The following is a 16,606-nucleotide window of genomic DNA, read 5'->3' as shown; positions in this document are numbered from 1 at the left end:
TGGAGGACAGATGTTGAGGTTGTAAGTGGAGCCTGTTAGCCTACTAAAAAACACTGCCCAACAAAAATTGCATTCAAGCTTTATTTTTCTCTTTAACCTGACTAAAGCATATAACAACTATAAAGTCAATTTCTAGATTTGCATGTAATGATTCCAACATCTACAGCAGGGCTATTCAATTGGAGGCCGAGGGCCACATGCGGCCCAGATGCAGTCCACATGCGGCCCAGGCATGGCCCCCAAATGAAGCAGTATACATTTCAGTTTACTGTTACTGCAACACATTATTTGCTTGTGAATCTTCTGCTTGTCTTATACATTCACATTCAATGTGGTTAAGTTTTAGGTTAGAGGAACATGGACTACTGATTTTAAGTGTCATTTCAGTGGTCGTGTTGTCTGAAAATGTGTGGCCCGACTGCAGTTCTGGGTTTCGAAATGTGGCCCAGATGAAATTCTAATTGAATAGCCCTGATGTACATTATGATTACTGCAACATGAGCTCACGGAATTCTGTGGAATGGTCACAGATCTTGGGACATGAAATCTGTGTCAGTTTCACAGATTTTGCCCAAATTCTGTGCTAGAGTCACAGAAGTGTTTTCCATGATGGACTTCTGTGATGTTTTCTCTATATTCTCACAGCTGTTCCCATATCTTGTGTTCTCTCAGGATTTTTCTCATTTCAAAGATTAAGGTTAGTGATTGGCTTGGTCAGGGCACAACTTAAATTGCTATGGGATTCTTTTGTTTAGTATTAGAATTTGGTGTCAATTTTATAATGATAGGCGAGGCCTACACTTAACAGGCAAGCACTTCCGTGATTCCATCACTGAAAACACTTCCGTGACCAGCACAGAATTTTGGCAAAATCTGTGAAATTGACACAGATTTCATGTCCCACACAGGTCCATGTCAATTCCATGAAATTCTGCGAGATTAGACCGATGATTCATTACATGGAAGTAATGGGCCTTTGATGAGCTCAATGCACTGGCTGAAAAGTGGAATTTTCTTCTTCCCTCCTTGAATACTGAAAGGAGCCTATGCTGCCCAACACCACAAATACTTACGCACACTCAACATTTTCATGTAGGCTAATTTAAGACACTGATTGAACAATTGTCGTCATACTCTGCAACTTGTGAATGACATTAAAGGGACAGTTTGGTCAATTTCAACATGCAGTTGTAATGCTCACACTACCCTGGACTTGTCAGTGCCTGAGATTTTTTTTCCTTCTTCTTCAGCCGTTTCCGAGATCCTGGTCATTGTAATGGGGGCAGCTCTTTGTTTACATTTCAAAAAAACATTTTTATTTACTCCCAAAAACATCCAAAAGGTTATAAAACATCAGCAGACAACTAGCAAACAGCAGTACCTTTTGGGAAAATATTTGGAGTTGGCCTACTGTATGTTTCATTTTTAAAAAATGTAAACAAACGCTGCCCCCATTAGAATTGCTCATATCTCGGAAAGGGCTTAGCCGAAAAATGTGGCATCACCAGGTACTGACCATTCAAGGGTAGCGTGAGCAATACAACTGCATTCAACACAGCATGACCCAATCCAGTTCACAAACACACCCAGCTCTACTATGGGTCCTGCTGATAATTGCAGCTCTCCCTCTCCTGCTGTATCACTTGGGGATCAAACTACACAGGCAATAAGTAGCCCCTCTCATCACCTACAGATGGCCCTTCTTAATGTCAGATCACTTCGTTCTGCTGCTGCTTGCTCACCCTCCCATTCAAATACCTCCTCTGGCCAGCAGATGGCTCCTCGGAAATGTCAAAGCCTGCCCATCTGCAATGATATCTCCCTGCCAGAGAGACTGTCCTTCCTATTTCTTCTTCTCCTGATATCCCTCTCAATAATGGACTAAGCCCTGAAGTCATGAATGCTACATGTCCATTGGAGTCTACCCCTGACGTTGTTCGCTTGGACAATCCATGTGTTTTTAAGGACAGAAAAGGCATTGGGTTAATCCACCTCAATATCAGAAGTATATTGCAACGAGATAAAAATGGACCACCTAAATATTTTAATTGCTCAAACTAACACTTGATATCTTGGTTTTATCAGAAACTTGGCTGAAGAGTGAAATTGATGACTCTGAAGTCAACCTTTCAGGCTACAATTTATTTAGAATTGACAGGGTTGGGAGGGGTGGGGGTGTGGCTATTTTACGTGAAGTCACATTTTTCTGTCACATTTCTGTATTCCTTAAGTGAACCTAAATCCTTTGAATTTATTGCACTCAAGGTTCATTATGGCACCAATAACAACTCCTTCATAATAGTTGGGATCTATAGACCCCCGTCAGCTGATTCTAAATCCATAGATCAACTGGCAGAATTGATATCCAGATTCACTAACTCAGAAGTTCTTGTTCTAGGAGATTTTAATATTGACTGGCAAACTAATGCCTCCAACCATCTTAGAGAAGTTTTTTCTGGCCTATTTCTGGATCAACTTATTCATGAACCTATAAGGCCAAACTCTAAGAACCTTAGCAAATCATCTCTTATTGATCTACTTTTTACAAATAAGATGAACAAAATTAGCGCAAGTGGTGTTTTTGATTTAGGGGTCAGCGACCACTGTCCCATTGCCTGTATTAGGCACAGCACTCTAACCAAAGCACTGCCTCACATTTTGGTTAAAAGAACTATGAAACATTTTAATGAGCAAGCTTTTTTTAAATGATCTCTATGAAAGTGACATTCATCTAACAACTGAAATTCCTGATGCTGACTTGGCTCTACAGTTTTTTCTCAAACTCATTTATTTGCATTGTTGACAAACATGCACCTTTTAAAAAGATAAGAGTAAAAAGTAGAACAAACCCATGGTTCACCCCTGAACTCTCCTCTCTTTTTCAGTCAAGAAATAAGGCTTGGTCATTAGCAAGGAGGAGCAAGGATGCCTCCGACTGGACAAGTTTCAGGAAAATCAGGAACAGATGTACATTATCTGTAAGAAAGGCTAAATCTGACTATTACTTTAACCTTGTCTCTAGTTCGTACTCAGATCCTGCAAAATTCTGGAAGGCTGTAAATTACAAAAACAATAAATCTGTTACACCTATGCCTTCTTCAATTAAGTTTGATGATTGTCTACTACAAGACAAATCAGACATTTGCAGTGCTCTTAACAAACATTTTTCTTTAGCCAGTCAAAGTTTTGACAATAGCAATAATCATTCCTTTATACCTAGGGCTGGACATGATATGCGTATCAGAGACAATGTCAGAGACGATGATCTGGAATTCAGGCTTCATCCTGTGTCTAAGCATACAGTGCTATCTGCTTTTATTAGCAATTGATAGTCGCAATCCACTGGAGAAGACCAGCTAGATCCCCTTTTTCTTCGCACTGCGGCATATATAATAGCAGAGCCATTATTGCACATTTTCAATTTTTCTATTTCCACTGGAGTTGTCCCTACACTATGGAAATTTGCACACATTACCCCGTTGCACAAGGGGGGTGATAAGACTGACCCTAACAACTATCGACCAATATCCAAGCTACCGTGTCTCTCAAAAATACTAGAGAAGTTGGTAAATGATCAGCTCAAAGAATTTCTAAATACCAATAATATTTTGAGCCCTCTCCAATCAGGCTTTAGGCCTAAACATAGTACAGTTACTGCTGCTACTAAAGTAATGGATGATATTATCACTTCTCTTGACAAGAAAAAACATTGTGCTGCCATCTTTGTGGACTTATCCAAAGCATTTGACACCGTGGACCATTCTCTGCTTCTACAAATTCTGCCTGGTATTGGTTTTAATGCAAGTGCCTGTAAATGGTTCCAGAGCTACCTTTCAAACAGACACCATACTGTAAAATTGGGTAGGCTAATACTCAATCTGACCCCCTGCTAATAACCAAGGGGGTCCCACAAGGTTCAGTATTAGGTCCGGTACTCTTCACCATGTACATAAATAGCATACTTTCTCTCCTTTCCAACTGCTCTATTCATCTATATGCAGATGATACAATTTTGTATTGTGTTGCAGATTCTGTACAGCTAGCCTTGGAGAAATTGCAGCAGTCTTTTAATATCCTACAAAATGCCTTCATTAGTCTTAAGCTTCTACTTAATGTAAGCAAGACTAAATGTATGGTCTTTACTCGATCTAAGCATGGCATGAAAAATGATTTTAATATATCTACTTTAGATGGGTCTGTTATTGAGAGAGTATCACATTTTATTATATGGTTGTGACGTCATCTGTCGAATGCTCCATTCATTTCAACGGGGCTCCCCAACGTTCGGACGTCTGTTATTTTTCGATAACGGACGGGTTGGTCTATAACAGACCGCTGTCAATGGCAACAAGACTTTTCACTGCTAAAGCGACTTTTCAACAAGACTCTAATCAGCTGCTGTGATAGACAGCACCCCTTGTCCTGGCTACCGCTGTCAATGGCAACAAGACGTTCACTGCTAAAGCCACTGGCTTGTATACAAGTCAGTGGCTAAAGCGAATGTTTCATATCACTCCGCAGGGGGTCCGGTCTTTTGTCACTCTAGTTCTAATCAGCTGCTGCGATAGACAACACCTGTTGTCCTGGCTAGCCTACCTAGCTGTTGCCTAGCGGTGTTCCACAACGACACTGTTTTGTTTTGCGCAGCAACAATCTTAACATTAAATAGGTCTAAAGAAATGTCCCCGCATGTGTGAATCATTTAAGTATATCCATATAATAAGCGGGTTAACTTTCGGCGAGTCGGTCGCTTTGTGGAATAGCAGCACTTCAGAGAGAACAAGACCCCTCCGCTCCGCGTCGGGGTCTAAAGATTCTCTCTGTCGTGCTGCTATTCCACGGTAGCGACCTTCTCGCCGAACGTTAACCCTTACATAAGTACCTGGGAATCTGGCTAGATGACAAGTTCACATTCAAGAAACATACTGACTGTCTTGTCACTACGCTCAGACAAAAGCTATCTTTCCTGCACAGCAATAAATATCACTTTCCTGTTTTCTGCAGAAAAAAGTTAATTGAAGCTACTTTTCTGTCTTCCCTTGACTATGGTGATATTATTTACAGACATGCACCACTCTCTAATCTGAAGGCACTTGACACTGTCTATCATTCAGCTCTTCGTTTTATTACTGGGGATCCATATAGTACACATCATTGCCTGTTATATGATAAAGTTGGGTGGGCTCCACTTTCTCACAGAAGGGACATGCATTATTTTATTTTTTATTTATAAGGCCCTCACTGGTAAACTCCCATTTTATATTTCATCTCTTTTAGTTTGGCACTCCAACCCATACCAAACCCGCAGCAGCAATTTTTTACTGGAGGTCCCTTATGCCCGCACTGAACTGGGTAAAACAGCTTTTAGTGTCTGTGGACCTTCAGTTTGGAATAACTTACAACAAAGGATGGGTCTTCAAGCCTTTGTGCCATTAGAACATTTTAAAGTTACACTGGGAAGTTTTTTATCACATACTTGCACTTGTTTTTTAAACTCATAGTTTTAATTCATAGTTTGTCTTAATTCTTACCTCTTATATGATTTATGGTGTATTGTGTATGTTCGTTGTTTATATATGATTTTATATGTGCAATTGTTTGTTTTACTCGACATCATTGTAAATGAGGGCTGGGCCCTCAATGATTCTTCGAGTTTAAATAAATGAAATGCATGTTGAAATTGACCAAACTGTCCCTTTAAGTTGGATTGTGTTTTTTAGACCAAATTACAACATTCTAGGCATTACATGTACTGTGTAGCCTACTACGTTTGCAAGTTAAGAAACATTCCCAAAGATGCCATTTTAAATATATTTAATTCTGACAGCCTTTTTACAGCACAACTGCTAAATTTATCAACAACAACTTTTGTGTACAATCCCAAATCCATTACATTATCCTTTTATTCTGTTTACATATGTGGAAAACCAGACAAATTATACAAGCATATTTGTACAGTTAGCATACATCACATTTCTAAATAATGTCCTTTATTATACCTCTACTCGTTGTCTTTTAAAGTAGTACCTGGACACAAAATTAGTGTGAACAATCCACCCCACAAGACATGCAACATCCAGAGTGAGCACATTGAAATTGTCCCAAAGTTATTAGGTTTCATACAACTTCCTGTTATAGCCTACAACGTGGTTAGCACGTGGTTGTACTCACATTTCAAAATATTTGTTCAGTCTTCACAATCCCTTCTTAAACATGGGATGACACACAACGTGTCAAAATAACCTCTTTCCATAACATGCTATTTGTTGACAGGTTTACAGAAAAAAAAAATTATATACATGATAAGAAATAACTCACCATCACAACAGAGAAGTAAAAAAAAAACAGAGGAATGTCTTGACTGATGCCATGAATTTACACATGTTTGTTTCTTGATTTTTTTTTCTGTTACTGTGATAGTGTCATGTTTTTATTTGTTTGTTAGTTTCTAATTACAAACATAAGTGACATTTTCCAAATGCTGTTAAGACAACAATTGTAGAATGTTGAATAAGGAATAAGGGGGGGGGGGGGGGCTGTTAAGTTTGATTTTAAAAAATATATTGTTGACACAAAACTCATGCAGTGCATCTGGCACCAAACTCTATAATATGTACATGTGCACTGCTAATACTCTCCTACTGTAGGCTAAATGTTTATTTAGACTTCTGATAACAGGAAAATATATTTTTCAGAACTACAATGCCGAAAAAGTGAAACAAAGAGAACGTTCAAATTAATTTATTTTACTGTAGTCCATATTATATCTGATTGGTTCATTAGGTGAAAGAAATAAAAAAATCTCATAAAATGATGACAAAATGTCATGCAATGCCAGTTACAGTGTGTCAATGAGATTCTTTATATGCAATCCTAAAAGGGTTTCTGGTTGTCAATAAACACTTCAACATAAGCCCATGAATTTGGTTAGTGCTTGGTACATGTTGAAGTTCATCATCACGCCAGCCCTTGATTCTTGCCCCACTTCTGAGCTTGAAGCATATTTTGATCAGTTAGGTACTGTGCAGATGTGCCTGTATAATTCTTTCTATTAAATAAATACAAACCAAGACCAACTGTCCAGTCTGATGAGACCACACATAGTTTGAAGCACTCGATGTAAACACGTGTGAAGTTACAGGGTATGAGTAGCAGTATGGTATTCATGGAGCGCATGGGACAACAACTACTTTTCAAGATGGCATCTTTTAAAAGTTAGCAGATATCTCTTGTTTGTTAGTATATGAAGTAAAAGGATTTTCAAATGTTGCCTATAAGCTATAAAACATCCATGGAAGTGACATTTTCCTCAAGAGACTTCACATACAATAGTAATGACGGGGACCGCAAAACATAGGGATTGCAAAATGTGTATTTTTTACCAATAAATAATACCACAACCAATGATTGTCTGTGATATGCATAAAGTCAACAACACAATACCTACTTGGTACATTTAATATGGATATCTGTGTGCTAATCTAGAATCATACCATTGCATCTACTTTTCATGACATTCCCATTTCAAGTATACTGTTCTTTATATTTATCAGATTATGTTATTATTCTAGTCATAAATCTTGTAAGTGCACCCAGAAAATGAAGGAAATAGATTTAGTGATTACATTTCTATTCACAAACGTGTTTAAACCATCAGAGTTCAATTCGTGGTGAATAATAAATAAATTTTCATATATGTAAGAAAATGTATTTAAATATATTGGCATTTTCATATTATTCCTTCAAAAACAATACTGTATCTGAGGAAAATAAAATAAATAATATTTATGATAGTAACTGATTTTACCAAAAATAAAATCATATCTATTATACCTTTTACTTGCGCTACTATAACAAACATTTAATGTTTTGATCATCCATTAAACATGCCATGAATGGCATAAACTCTTCTATAAGTGATTTAAAATGGTGCAAATTAATTATATTTAATGACCCTGGTCATCACAACCCCAGTGTAACAGAGTCATAAAATATCTGTGCAAATATGACATTGTGAGTGAACCATAGTGAGAGTGAATATGGTAATGTTCACAGCTTACAGTATCTAGCCTATAATGCAATATGTTCTTTTTATCATGCATGGTTCTGGTAGTCTTGTGTTTACTTACTTTGCTCTACAGTATCCTTACAACCTTCCCAGCACCTACACGGCATACCATCTAATTAAATTGTTGGTAGTAAAATTGGTAATCATGTCTTTTTTACACAACTTAATGGATTTATCAGAAAATCAGAAAACCATTGGCCAGATCTCCAGGGGAAAAAAGTATTACAAATTCTCAGCAGGTTCAGAAAACGTGAACAATTTTACAAATACACCCGATATTTTACCAGCAGTTTCTCATACCTGAAAGAAAGTTTAAGACATGAATGGATACACAGCATTATTGGCCCCCAACTCCAACCAACATCAGCATGTACTGTATTCTTACAGATGTAATAACAACACTAGTACTGTGATATTACATAGTTGAAACCATGTCATATGATACTTTTGCCATGAATTACATCTTTAAGATTTCTACTTCCACTTCATACAACTCTGACTGTAATGGCCTCTTCTTTTTGTTTCGGTGTCTCCTCCGTTGTTTCTAAGCGCGTATCCAGTCCAGTGTGGCTGTTACTTAGGGGTGAATTTGAGCAGAGCTGGCCAGCAACTTGTGCCAACTCACCACACGTTTCCGCAGGTCCACCTTGTCCAGCCACACATATGCTTCACCTATCAGAGTCTTCTTTACAAACTTCCCTCCGTTTGACACAAGGAAAAGCTGTTGAAATAACATACATTTTAATATTTGAGTGTGTGTGTGTGTGTGTGTGTGTGTGTGTGTGTGTGTGTGTGTGTGTGTGTGTGTGTGTGTGTGTGTGTCTACTGTACAGAGTAGGGCGCATCAAGCACCCCTTGAAAAATAAAACTTTGCAAAATCCTGCTCTTCTCTTGCAGTATTTTTCCTTTGTTTTTTAGCTGATTCAATTGGCTTGGAATTTCGAATCACAGAACGGGTTTTTTTTAAAGCAAAATCAGTGGCTCTAAATTAACTTTTTTTCATCAGCAGCCAGCAGTAGCCAAGCACACACTCAGTGATGGGTCTGAGTTGCTAGTAAGTTCTCTTTTCTACTAGCCAAATTGAATTCTGACCAGCATTTGCCCGATTGGCAGGTGTTCACTTGGAGCCCTGTTCCCACATATAATAATAAAGTTACTTTTTTACTTTTGCTTGCCCAAGTCACAGGATCATTTTCTTTCAGTACAATAGCTTCCATTGAGTTACCTTTGTGCCAACATGGACCATGATTGAGACAAAAAAAAACACCATTAATAAGGGCAATGTAAAATGGATTCATAAATGATCTGACCAAAGACACTTACCTGAAGCGAGTGGCCAGTGGGGTTCATGCAGAAACGGAAAGTCTCATTGAAAGATGGTTCACGATCATGCCGACACACCCTTGTCTTCTTCTTTATGATCCTCTTTTGAGTTGCTACATTCACCACATACAGCTTCACATATAGATCTGTCATACATGGGGGGGGGGGGGGGGGGGTAGGGGGGGGGGGGGGAGAGAGACAATCAGTGATGCAAGCCATCATTAGTTGAAACATTTCCAAACAAACCCATTCGAGAGATGGAGAAACACTGAGGGTGACTAATTCAAGTGATGAGATATTGTTAAAAGCAATACCAGAGCAAAATCAAAATACCCAGCAAACATGGAAAGCAAATGTTGTGGATGACAGAAGCATTGTGTATGTGGTGAACAAAAACCTATTTCCCAAAATTTGGCCAGATGTAGAGCAGTGTCCAGGGAGGTGGATGCATGTCCAAGTCAACAATCAAGAACAAGATCAAGAACAATCAAAAACACTTCACCATAGTAAATACATAAGGTTCACTACAAGATGTAAACGATTGTTGAATATCAAAAATGGCAAAACCAGATTAGACTTTACCAAACAATGTCTAACAAGGCCGACAGGCGGACAACAGATGTGTCCCTCTATGCCAGTTCCAACTATGCCATTTTTTTCCCCAAACGCCCCCCTGGCCTCCTCCTAACCTGTCAACGCCCCCTTGAGGATGTACTTTTTGTTTATTGGTCATATTGCCCATGGAAACTCCAAGTAATGTGGCAGGCAGCGAAATGGCGAGACATGGCTTTATTTTTTGCAGTCTAGGCTATAATAAGCTTATCATTATTGGATTTGGAAAAGAACCATATGATTTCAAATTTCACATAATTTAAGTAGGCTACATTACAAATTAGGCTACCAAACATTTATTAGTATCAACCTTTAGTATCACGACATTTCAGCATCATGTGCATGTGGGAAAGAATCTAAACATAGACAAATAATAAATTAATAAAACCGTTTGGGTGAATCATGCTCTCATGGGTTCACCCTTTAGGTGAATTATGCGCTTATTTTTCAATACCAGCTTCATCATCAAGGCACAAAGCAGTGAGCTTCCGTGCCAGAGTTAACCAAATTCACACGACTGCAAAGCAATTACGAAAAACGCGTTCTCTCCCATTGCTCTCTCTGAGCGCAACGGAAGCACCTGGTACGAGCCCGCCAACGAAAGAACCTCCCTATGTACGACACACCGTGTGTCAAATGGCCCAGCTGTGTACTTATAGCAAAGAGGCTTGAGACAAGAGGGCTTACTCACGTCATAACAGCTTAGTACGAAATGATGGCGAGGGGAGTACCGAATTTTTATTCTTCTACGGTCATTAATGGAAGCATCAGGGAAGCATGCAATGACACTTCCTCGAGGGTCGGAGTGTGGAACAGGTCATAGGACAGCGTGAATGTTTGTCAGCAATTAATGCTGACCAACAGCTGCCGTTAATTTGGCCACAAATTATCCATCATGGTGTCGCCCCCACTGACCATGCGCAAGGGAGTACAGAAATTGTATCCATCGCACCCACTGACCAATGACCATGAGCAAGGGAGTTAATTTTCCATCCACTCGTGTCCTCAGGCAACGCCCCCGTACTACACCGTGGCCAATGCATTTCCCCCCGAGAGATTGTTCTTCTGTTGAGTTTCTTTGCTTATAGTTCGAGCACGATGTTTCAGTGCGCAGCGCACACTGACTATTCACTGAAAAGGCAGAAGTAAACTCGCTGGGAATATTAAAAGGGAGGCTCGAAGGCTACACACAGACGTCTGAACACGAGTTTGTGGACTGGAGAAAAGCGGAGGAAAATGTGAATGTTATGAAAGAAAAAAAAGCTAACCAAATGTTACAGGTGCGAGAAGCGGCTGTGGGTCGCGATCCCTCAGGGTTTTTATGTCAGTTTCGTCCACTTCTAATGCTATTAGCTATTCCCATAATATGGCTGGTTTAGACAGTGGCAGTCGGTGAAAACTGTCGGGGTTCCAGCTTTTCATTTTACGGCCGCAGCCGGTATAAGAACCGCGGACCATGTTTAGCCTACCTAGCCACCTGATGAAGTAGCCTGCATCCGGGTCAGACTAGTGAGTTGCAACAGTGAAACACCTCTGAAAACACTGGCCAGTGAAAGACTGTGTGGTCCGATGATCTTCTCTGTGCCTCGGTTTGATTGATGAGACCTTTGTGATGAAGTGTGTAGCGTTTTTGAGGTTGTTTATAGCGGGGAAACATTAGAAAATAATATTTACAATTGGCCCCGCCGTGATGCATTGGCTGTGTTATTCGCCAAAAAGTTTAAAATAAGCTAACTCCATAACGGCGCTGCATTTCCCGGAATGGCTCATCATTAGATACATTTTGGGGCATGGGAAATCGATGGTGAAACTTATATAGGGAACAATAATAGACGACAAATTAACATGGACATGTAACACTGATGTTCTCTACAAAAAGGGGATGCAGAGGCTATACTTCAAGCAAAAAGAGGACAGACACACCATAAAAGCCTAACAGGACCAGAAAGATCGGCTGGTTCAATACGAACAAAAACAGAAAATATTTACACAGTGCCTCTTGAGGTAAAGCTTTAAGACTTCATGTGTCATACCTGGTAGATGATCAGGAGACTTAAATCTATACGTGATGTTCCTGCACTGAAGTATCTCCAGCACCAGATATTCACCCTCACTCCTCATCTCCTTCTTCATGGCGATTTTGATCTCTCCCATAACATGGGTCTTGCCTGTGTACACAATGCCATACATTCAATTTACTATTGGTCAAAATGGGAGCTTTCTCTTTATTGTATTGCAAACACTGTGGGTATTATATTGAAGTATAGACCATGTAATAAGCAACACCTTCTGATTGTCTATGTTTCAACAAAGATTTGACATTTTCCATGTAGGCCTAAGTTACTGTGTTGTGAGTTGATAAATGTGTACACTTTTCTTTCAATTGTATATAAAAGTACAGAGTTTCTAAGGGGACACAGATTAGGGGGGAAATCAAGGTTTTCAATAAGAGCTGGCTTAGCGCAGAGTGCCCTTGATTTATTATAATGTAAAGAGAGCGTGTGGGCGTGAGTTATTGGAACTCTGAACGCACTGCTACTTAGTCATACCCATGCTTCGTATCTCATGAACACAACATTATGACATGGCTACAATTTCTGAAACGTGCTAACATTATTAAGCAACAAAATTGTCCTCACAAGGTATATAACAAAGCCATGACTAAATAGTGGTGAGCTCACGGTTTTAGTAAGTTAAGTCCACAAAATGTAGTTGCGCACACTTTAGGTGATCGTGCGGTTTTAAAAATTGAAGGCACGCTTTGCAAAGTAAGAGAGAGTTTTCTTGACACCCTCTGAAAAAGATGTCAGATCCCCGGCTCTGTGTAAAACTTTTCACGTAAATCGTCTTGTTTAGGTGGAGTTTATCTAGCCATTCTCTAATATTATGCTTATTTCAAGATTTTTTGTACAAAGAAAAAATCTTACTCCATTGGCAGAGGGTTTTTTTTGCTCGAAATACACTGTGACATTTTGAGGACTGAAAGTTTTGAGAGGGGTATTTTTTGAGTGTGGACAGGCAGGTTGATTGCATTCATCCCCAAGGACACACATTTACCTTCAGTCTCTCCATGTTCCTGTAACGATGTCATGGTATCTGTCCCATTGGTGATCTTTCCACTGTTGATTCAAACATTATACCAACATTATACAATATTTCAGGATTCATTTCCAATTGGCAATTCCAAGCCAAATGAACAAATGTCCATACTCACAAACAAAATATTCTGAAAATATTACTGGGTGTTCCTTAGATATCCAAGAGAAAGTATCGAAATCTTCTATTAAGTGAAGTGGTATACTTTCCCAGTTACATGCTGTTTTATAGGAGGAGGTGTTTTGCGGCAAAGTTCTTATACATGCTGGTACATGAATAGGTGTAGTCGAAAAAAAAATATTGTTTGCACAAGATGATCCCTCAAAGTTGATCAACATTTTATTACAGTATTTTGCTGTGCTCTGTTTAGGCCTTCAGAGGACACATTTGTACTCAACATAGGCTATTTTTGATTTTGTTCTTACTGACAATAGTAGAAACACTTTCATCTTAGTCAATCATCAGAGGTTCCATTATGGTCTGAACAGTAGATAACATGATAGATAACACACACACATGCACACACAACACATAGTTCAAACACACATTTTCTTTTTTTAACAAGGTTTTTATACTATAGGAAGCACATTTTAAAATAACATGTAATTGTATATTCTTGTATGTGATTTATATGATGCTTTATTAGAATAGGAAGCCTGACAGGGGTTGCAAATTCGCCATCTGACTATAAACCTTTCATGTATTCACATCTGCAAGTTTTGCCATGGCCTACACAGTGCACCTTTAATAAGGCCAAAACAGAGCACAGCAAAATAGTGCCATAAAATTTTGAGGGACTTCTGTGAAGATGTGGGATCATCTGGAGCAATATATATGTGCCAATATTCAAAATGCATGTATAGTAAGCCTTCTAGAGAATTATGCAGAAAAACAATGGCTGAACAAAATCCACCCCCATCCATCCCCCCATAAAATGGTCTGCAACTAGGAAAGGATACCATTCCCTTCACAGGAGATCATCTTTTGGATGTCTAAGGAACACCCAGTTATTTTTTCTGAATAGTTTGTGACTCAAGTGCATGGAAGTTTGTTCAATTGGTGTAGGACTGACCCCTATGTTGTTTTGAGAGGCAATCTGTATAAATACACAATAGGATATGACTTAAAATATGTATATGAGATACACAATAGGATAATGACTTACAATCTTGGAATCTGAAATATGGCACTATCAACAGCATTGGTCTCACTCTCCTCCTCCAATAGACTGTAGGCACTTCCACTGAGACCACTATCCAAGGAGGCAGCTGAAAGTGGCGCATCAGACCCTCTATGGCCATGTAGTACTGTTAAGACAAAAATGTACATTGTTGTTGGAAAAAGAAATATTTCCAGAAAACTTCATACTTTGAAAACTGTTGTCTGTTTCTTCGGAAAACAAACAAGGCAGTGAAAGCAGATGGTTAATTTTTCTCCTATGACGGCACTCAAAAATGATAAATAACAGTGAGTGAGAATAATCAGTGGTGGACATGGCCATACAACTATAGATGTATTACTGATTTAAATTTTTAAAATCAAAAGGATGACATTGGTACATCATTCCATGTTGTGTTTTTAATATCACACATTTGGATCCAATGCCCCAAATGTTTAAATCTTCAACAAATAGTGGATGGGAATAAATAACCTGGCTCTTGCCAGACCTGAGTAGTTCCGTTTGATTCGTTTTCAGAAGGCATGTTGTCATGTGATTTGCGATCTGCCTGCAAACCTACAAAGGGGTTAGTTAGTTCATAGATCAACACTTAAAGACCTATTTTCACCAGATAGTCTGTGATGAAATACAATAGTTAAAGATGCACTGTGTGTGATGGTGGCCAGAGTAGGTATTGCAACTATGCGGCTCATTGAAACTGTCCTGCCAATTGCCAAATTTGAGCTTTTCATGATATTTATTACTAAGTAATACACCAATATTTAGTAGTATAACCAAAATATTGCAAGTTTTGCTGATAACATTGTCTATTTCTGAAAAATTCAAAATGTTCAAAAGTTCTCTCTTAAGGAAGAAGAAATCCGCACTCACAAACTGCGTCTCATTATTTATTTATATTACCACCATGTCCAAAAAGCAAACGCGTTTCGGCTAACAAGCCTTCATCAGTGCGTGACCACGCACTGATGAAGGCTTGTTAGCCGAAACGCGTTTGCTTTTTGGACATGGTGGTAATATAAATAAATAATGAGACGCAGTTTGTGAGTGCGGATTTCTTCTTCCTTAAGTTGACGCTTTTTATCTCGCACCCAAAAGCTTTTCGGTTTTCCAAGAAGTTGAGCGCGTCCTCTGCCAATACCAAAAGTTCTCTCTTTCCATGTATGAAAAGTGCAATTTTCACACTAATAATGATACTTGGAATTTGATGGTGTGTTAAAAAGGTAACTTTACTGCATGGGCAGCATAAATTCTGGAAATAAATTATAAAAAATATCACACCTTGCACCTTTAGAATTGAAATTTGGAATGATTACTGTGGTAGTACAGCTTGCGTCCAAATTTCAAATCTAAACTTACATCATCACAAACTATCTGAAAACAGGACTAAGTGTAAAATTGTGAACTTACCATTTAAAAAGGACATTCGGTATAGGGTCAGCAGAAACAGAGGAATACCTCCCCAGAAACAGCAACCACAGCTACAAACCACGGTTATTCATTACAAACCAGGGCAACATACAATGGGCACACTCTCCCTATAGCCAATATTTTCCTTTTTGTAATGGCCGACATCGTAAGATCAAAGTACTGAATGATTGACAGGTAATAGTGTAAGTGTATCATAGCAACTGTCGGTCTCTCATTCTGAAATCGAATTTTCACATAGACGTGCATCGTTACGACCGGGCGTAGTTAAGAAGACCAGTCGTAAGTTCTACTGCTGCAATAGGCTTACGCTGGTCCTAAATTTTGGACCACTTCAGCTGTTACGTCCAGGCTTAGCAAAAGCGATTGGTGCAACCGGCTCCAGGTCTAATGGGACTGTACCCAGGTTAAGAGTAACTGCTATTTCTTAGCTACAAACCCTTTTTGTTTTGTCCTGGACAGACAGATGCTACAGATCCCTTTTCACCAAAACCACCAGACAGAGAAAGAGCTTTTTCCACATAAGGTTGGATCCCGGGCCTTTTTCGTACCACATAAGAGAGTGTTGTGTTAAGTGTCCCTGACCTGGGAAACTTTATAAAAGCACATTCTTCTTTGGTGTACCATCCCTACTCAATTTACTTCTTCGCACAACAGAAGAAGTGAAGAAGAAAACGAAGTAATTTCAAGTGTCCCTGATCTGGAAGACTCATAACCAAGGCACATCCTCTCTTGTTCAGGACAGGAAGACACCAAGAGTGCGCTGACACAAAATAGTAATAATGACATCATGTGCCTGTCACCAATGTGTGCCACAATATGACATGATGTGGTGATAATATGATGAGATGAAACCGAAGTTTCAGCATGACATTGTGTGGACATGTCGGTGAAGATTATCA

General features: G+C 39.0%; 1 protein-coding gene across 1 annotated transcript in view; it reads right to left on the bottom strand.

Moving 5' to 3' along the window:
• Positions 1-8,223: 8,223 nt before the first annotated feature.
• Positions 8,224-16,606, bottom strand: part of pcloa (piccolo presynaptic cytomatrix protein a) — a 48,820-nt gene continuing 40,437 nt past the window's right edge. The window contains 5 exon segments of the mRNA XM_063218129.1: positions 8,224-8,789; positions 9,392-9,537; positions 12,037-12,171; positions 13,061-13,122; positions 14,265-14,406. Coding sequence (XP_063074199.1) covers positions 8,646-8,789; positions 9,392-9,537; positions 12,037-12,171; positions 13,061-13,122; positions 14,265-14,406 — 629 coding nt within the window. The 3' untranslated portion in view covers positions 8,224-8,645.

Source organism: Engraulis encrasicolus, chromosome 15 (assembly GCF_034702125.1).
Source record: "Engraulis encrasicolus isolate BLACKSEA-1 chromosome 15, IST_EnEncr_1.0, whole genome shotgun sequence".
In the NCBI taxonomy this organism is placed as follows: domain Eukaryota; kingdom Metazoa; phylum Chordata; class Actinopteri; order Clupeiformes; family Engraulidae; genus Engraulis; species Engraulis encrasicolus.
Note: the sequence above shows the minus strand (reverse complement) of the source record. Positions and strands in the feature narration are given on the sequence as shown.